The 7212-nt window shown below is 45.2% G+C and overlaps 1 protein-coding gene across 1 annotated transcript in view; it reads left to right on the forward strand.

The window, feature by feature from the left end:
- The first annotated feature begins 1835 nt into the window (after positions 1 to 1835).
- kirrel1a (kirre like nephrin family adhesion molecule 1a) overlaps positions 1836 to 7212 on the forward strand; it is a 57621-nt gene continuing 52244 nt past the window's right edge. Inside the window, 1 exon segment of the mRNA XM_048236080.1 lies at positions 1836 to 2135. Coding sequence (XP_048092037.1) covers positions 2087 to 2135 — 49 coding nt within the window. The 5' untranslated portion in view covers positions 1836 to 2086.

Genomic DNA, 7212 nt, shown 5'->3' on the forward strand with positions numbered 1-7212 from the left:
TGTTGCCATGGCTACTGCACAAATGTGCAGAATTTTTTGTACAGTAATCATAATTTGCGTCGGCTACACCTCACATAATTGTCGGTTTAATAGCCTTTAGCCTAGGTTATACCATGTTTAATAGCCTTTAGCCTAGGTTATACCATGTTTAGCCTTTAGCCTAGGTTATAGCATGTTTTCATGTGAAGCTAGCCTAAACATTAAAACCGGTCAAAATTGAAATTCACTGAAATGAATACTATCCTACATTTTGCACTAATAGGCTAATGCTAGTGTAGCCTACATATGATCTGTCAGTAGTAGCCAACAGCATCTATAACTGGCTCTCATGCCTCTGCTGGTGTTGCACAGATGGCCTATTGCATTTGTGCCATAACATTTATTAGAGCCTCAAATAAAAAAAAACATAACAATTAATAGGTTAAAATCCTGATAGCCTAGTGGAAAACCCATAACATTTAATAGAGCCTCAAATGCTCATCCTGATAGTAGATAAAACCCATAACATTTCATAGGGTCAAATCCTTTTTCTAATAGTGGAAACCCCATAACATTTAATAGGGTAAAATCCTTATTCTAATAGTGGAAAACCCATAACATTTCATAGGGTCAAATCCTTTTTCTAATAGTGGAAACCCCATAACATTTCATAGGGTCAAATCCTTTTTCTAATAGTGGAAACCCCATAACATTTCATAGGGTCAAATCCTTATCCTAATAGTGGATCAAACCCATAACATTTCATAGGGTCAAATCCTTATCCTAATAGTGGATCAAACCCATAATATTTAATAGGGTAAAATCCTTATCCTAATAATAGATCAAACCCATAACATTTAATAGGGTAAAATCATTATCCTAATAGTGGATCAAACCCATATCTGGCCAAAACAGGCCTGTGTCCTGTGTCTGTGCTCAAAGCCTGTCACTGTGTCACTAGGCTACCAGGCCTGGCAGCTTCATCCATTGGTCAGAAAGGTATATTGTCTAATAAATAAACTAGGCTAGACCAAATAGCCTTGTAGTTTTTATTATGTTAAGGTTCCCTCTGCAAATAATGTAAAGAAAGCCCACTACCCCATATTGAGAGAATTGTAATGTTCTTAACGTTTCCATTTCGCCTGTAGATATAAAAACAGTAGGCCTACTTTAATGACATGAAGACACAAATTGTCATTTTTCAGGGCATGTATTGTGTAGTACGCCAGCCACATCAATCATTGTCTTACTGTAATACATTACGCCACCAGAGGCCACCCTTTACCCATAATCGGAACTCTAGTATCAGCAGGCAGATGCAGAAAATGTAATGCTGAAAACTCAAATAGGCTGGATGATGTTGAACTTTAATGCGTCTGCGTATAACTGAATGGCCTGATTGCCTAATTACCAGTTGTTGTTAAACAGTTCATTCCACCGGGTCAATAAAAAATAATATAAAATACAGACCAGCCATAGCCTACAGTATGTAGGTGGACTGAAACGTTGTTGGCTGAAACGCCAATGTAGTGCCGTGTTTGGTAGCTTTCTTAATGCCTTTAAGTTGCGCTAGGTGCAGGAGAAGATCGGGGGGGACAAGAACTGGACGAGGCCGAGAGATTCGCCCTGCGCCCCAGGCGGCTCACGGCTGTTTGTCGCTGCCTAGCCTGCGAGTGGAGAGAGGGAAAGAGGGAGGGAGAGGGGAGGAGGAGAAAGAGGGGGTTGGGGTGGTTACGGGGGGGGGTCAGCTGTGGTGCTGACGCGAAAGAGAGGGAGGGAGAGAGAGAGGGAGAGGGAGGGAGGGAGAGAGAGAGAGAGGGAGGGAGAGAGGAATGTACTGCTAATGAGAAAACGGAGCGGAGCTGGGCAGGCAGGACAGGCGCAGAGGAGAGGAGGGCCAGCCGAAAGAAACTGGACAAGGGAGAATGATCTGAAGCACAACCGGAGCAGCCGAGAGCGAGGAGCCGGAGGACGGCGAACACGGACGGCACCTTTAGACGCCTGGAGAGGATTTTATAAGCAAGTGTCGCTGGGGGGACCGCGGGATGCATTTTTGATGCTCTCCATGCGGAGAAGTGAGCTAACGGACTTGTCGCTCGGCTGAACCATGCAGCGGATTCTGCTCCTGAGTTTGGCGCTGTGGAGTTGCCATCGAGGTAGGACCCCGCTTCGCTCGCCTGGCGCGGCGCCGCTCGGCCAGTATAATCAGCGCTTGCGTGCGAATGTAAAATCGTGTTTGCAGCTGCCATACAGGCGCTCCGAAAACTTGATGAGGCAAAAAGTTTGCGTGTGTGTGAATGTGTGTTTGTGCGTGTGTGTTCTCATCAGGGGTTTTTTTGCGTGACACATAGACTTAATCTCTCTCGCTCTCTCTTTCTCTCTCTCTCTCTCTCCTCTCCCTCTCTCTCTCTCTCTGTGATGAAGAGATTGAGGAAAGGAGGAAAAGGAGATGCAAGCCCGACGGGTTTTCACTTATTGCCATCTCTATCAGTGCAATAGCCTACTCGAATCTCTGCCGTGTGTGTGTGTGTGTGTGTGTGTGTTTAACATGAACATGTACGCGGCCCGTCTCCACGAGCAGAAATCTGGGGAAATGACCTTTGCGGCAGCCGATGTTCAGCGAAAGCGATGTGTGTTTGCGAATCAGTCAACCTCAGCTCTGCGGAACGCTATTCCCCTCAGCACGGGCTCCTGTCAACCGGAGAATACCCAATGAGCGTGGGATTTTTTACAAGAAAAAGGCAATTCACACACACACACACACATACACACACACACACACAGATGATATGGTAGGCTACCAAGTCACTGTTATTCTTCTATCGCCGTTGTGGGACAAATGTTCCGGTGTGTATGTAGTCTATTTAGCTTAAGCAAGCGACATTGTGAGCCCGTCTTGAACATGCAGGTAAATCTCGCGACCTGTACTGCCCATGCACGTGAGACAATGCCAGGAGCGACGTCCGGTTACTCGCGTTACAAGCGTTACAGCACCTATGCATTGTCCACACCGCACGGGCTATCGATTAGCAGTGTGGCCCGACCATCTAACGTCGTGTCAGTGCGGTTTTCAACGCTGTCGCGGTGGAGTTGCTAGGAAACCGTCCTGAAATCTCCTTGTCTGCAATTCCGCGAGGTCCTGCGAGCTACCTGTTAGATTATGGCATCCTTTAAGAGCTCGCGCCTATGCGGACACCTTCCTTGGCCATTGTCTGCATGTGTGTGTGTGTGTGTATGTGTGTGTGTGTGTTTAGTGTGCTCACTACATCATAGGTAAGGGGTGTGTTCACTGTTCAGCTTTGTCCCAGAAGGTAGATGATGTCATCCGATTCTCTCTTTCTTCCTGCGTGTCTTTGTTATGGACTTCTGACCACTGATACTCTGGACAAGGCGACAAACCCAAGATTCAGGCTTCCCTTAGCTCAATGTGTATGCCTGTCGTGTCGTGTGTGTGTGTGTGTGTGTGTGTGTGTGTGTGTGTGTGCGTGTGTGTGTGTGTGTGTGTGTGTGTGTGTGTGTGTGTGTGTGTTCTGCTGTTGTGTTACCCAAAGCCCTGGAGTCTAGTCATCAGTGCTGAAACACATTACTGTCATCATCTTATGGACACTAGTGCCATCTCCTTAGTAATTGCTTGTGTGTGGGTGTGTGTGTGTGTGTGCGCATGTGTGTGTGTGTGTGTTATAGGAGGCCATGATGGTGATGACATGACGATGTAGATTCAGTATCAGACCAAAAGTCTGCCACCACAAGACTCACATCCCACATCCACTCACATCCTCTCACATCTCAACTCACATCTCAACTCACTCACATCTCAACTCACATCTCAATTCACATCTCAACTCACATCTCAACTCACTCACATCTCAACTCAAATCTCAACTCACATCTCAACTCACATCTCAACTCACTCAAATCTCAACTCACATCTCAACTCACATCTCAACTCACTCACATCTCAACTCACATCTCAACTCACATCTCAACTCACATCTCAACTCACACTCACATCTCAACTCACATCTCAACTCACATCGCAACTCTCACACACATCTCAACTCACTCACATCTCAACTCACACACACATCTCAACTCACATCTCAACTCACTCACATCTCAACTCAAACACCTCAACTCACACACACATCTCAACTCACTCACATCTCAACTCACACACATCTCAACTCACACTCACATCCAGACTCACATCTCAACTTACATCCAGACTCACACTCACATCTCAATTCAAACACACATCTCAACTCACATCTCAATTCACACACACATCTCAACTCACACTCACATCTCAACTTACATCCAGACTCACACTCACATCTCAATTCACACACACATCTCAATTCACACACACATCTCAACTCACACTCACATCTCAATTCACATACACATCTTAACTCACACTCACATCTCAACTCACATCTCAATTCACACACACATCTCAACTCACACTCACATCCAGAATCACACTCGCATCTCAACTCACTCACATCTCAATTCACACTCACACTCACATCCAGACACATACTTTCACACACTCACATCCAAACACAGCAACAATTTCACACACATGCATCCAAATACAGCATTTAACACACACACATACACACACTCACACACAACACATAAGTTACACACACGCACACACGCACACATGTATTCAAAAGACAGACTTACAAACACAGCTCTAATCATTCTGTAATGTTCTGGAGCCAACTAAACAGAGGTCTTCAGTCAGAGACCTCACTCTCTCACACACACACACACACACACACACACACACCACACAGCACACACACACACACACACACACACACACACACACACACACACACACACACACACACACACACACACACACACACACACACACACACACACACACACACACACATTGCTTTCCAACCTCACAGCTGACCAGGCTTGTTGACACACACACACACACACTGCGGACTTGTACACAGCGATGTGGTTCACCCTGCACACCCATGGCTATCATTACACACAATAACTCTCAACCTCAGGCACAGTGATTATATCGACACACACACACACACACACACACACACACGCACCCTCACGTGGCATGGCACACACACACACACACACACTCACACACACACTCACATACGCACATATACACATACACTGCTCCATCTCTCAAAATATGTGCACACACACACACACACACACACACACACACACACACAAGCAGTCATTTCAACAGACAGCCTGTGTGGATAGAACAGTGTTCATCATAACACACACTCTGATCATGAGGAGCCAGCTCTCTCTAATCATGCAGTAGTCTCCAAACACACACACTCACATAAACACACACACACACACATACACATACACACTCACACACACACAACACTCACACACACACACACGCACACACACACACACACGTACACACACACACACACGCGACACACACACACCCACACACACACGCGACTATCATCATCACATCAACACCTGCAAGCACACACACACATCGCCACAACACACACACACGCATCAATACCACACGCTATCAATAACACACACACACGCATCGCCAAGACCCCATGCATCGCGCGCACACACACACACACACACACACACCAAGACGCCTTGCATGCATCGCGACGCACACACACACGCACACGCATCGCACACACACACATAACACACTCCTGAACGCTTCAGAACATTACAGTGAGACTGGAACTAAAGCACCACCAAACCCCCAGGGGAGAAAGTGACGTGTGTGTTTGCATTTATTAATGCGTCAAAGCTGAGTGTGCCCCATGAATTAATATTCATTGTAATTACTGCAAACACATTTGTAATTACTGCAAACATGACCAGTGGTGCTGTTCACAGTGAGGTGGTTGACCAGTGGTGCTGTTCACTGTGATGTGATTGACCAGTGGGAGGGTAGTATTATGGTAAATGTGTTTGCAGTAATGTAGTACTATGGTAAATGTGTTTGCAGTAATGTAGTACTATGGTAAATGTGTTTGCAGTAATGTAGTACTATGGTAAATGTGTTTGCAGTAATGTAGTACTATGGTAAATGTGTTTGTAGCAGTGTAGTGCTATGGTAAATGTGTTCGTAGCAGTGTAGTACTATGGTAAATGTGTTTGTAGGTGTTTGCAGCAGTGAAAGTGCTAAGGGTAAAATGTGTTTGTAGATGTTTGTAGCAGTGTAGTACTATGGTAAATGTGTTTGTAGGTGTTTGCAGCAGTGTAGTACTATGGTAAATATGTTTGTAGGTGTTTGTAGCAGTGTAGTGCTATGGTAAATGTGTGTGTAGGTGTTTGTAGCAGTGTAGTGCTATGGTAGGGGTGTTTGTGGTGATGTAGTGATTCTGTTGTTGAGGGATGTGGTTTTCTGATAGGGGTGTTTGCAGAGATGGGGTAATAGTCTGGTACCGGGGTATTTAGGGGTATTTGCACTGGTGTTGGGGTACTTGCACTGGTGATGGGGTATTTAGGGGTATTTGCACTGGTGTTGGGGTATTTAGGGGTATTTGCACTGGTGTTTGGGGTATTTAAGGGTATTTGCACTGGTGTTGGGGTATTTTACTGATGTAGTGCTCTGGGTATTGTGGGTAATGGGTGTTGTACCTTAAAACTGTGATTGGTAGTCACAGGTGTCTTCTTACAGCAGTGTAGACACTTTAACTAGAACTTTAGATGCAACCACTGAAACCTGACGCTTATACACACACCAACAGAAACATCAGAAATCAGGACTGGCAACACACACCGGCAGAAACACTACACACCTGCCACATTCACCACACCAAACCAAACATGACAAACTGAGCCATATTCAACACAACACTACACACCAGGCATATTCAACACAACACAGCACATCAGCCATTCAACACCACACTGAGTCATATTTAACACCACACCAGTCATATTTAACACCACACAGCACACCAGCCATATTCAACACCACACTACACACATGACATATGCAACACCACACCAGTCATATTCAACACCACACTACACATCAGCCATATTTAACACCACACTACACACCAGCCATATTTTACACCACACTACACACCAGCCATATTTAACACCAAATCAGTCATATTTAAAACCAAATCAGTCATATTTAACACCACACTACACACCAGCCATATTTTACACCACACTACACACCAGCCATATTCAACACCAAATCAGACATATTTAACACCACAC

The sequence above is a fragment of the Alosa alosa genome, chromosome 24, assembly GCF_017589495.1.
Source record: "Alosa alosa isolate M-15738 ecotype Scorff River chromosome 24, AALO_Geno_1.1, whole genome shotgun sequence".
Taxonomy (NCBI): Eukaryota; Metazoa; Chordata; class Actinopteri; order Clupeiformes; family Clupeidae; genus Alosa; species Alosa alosa.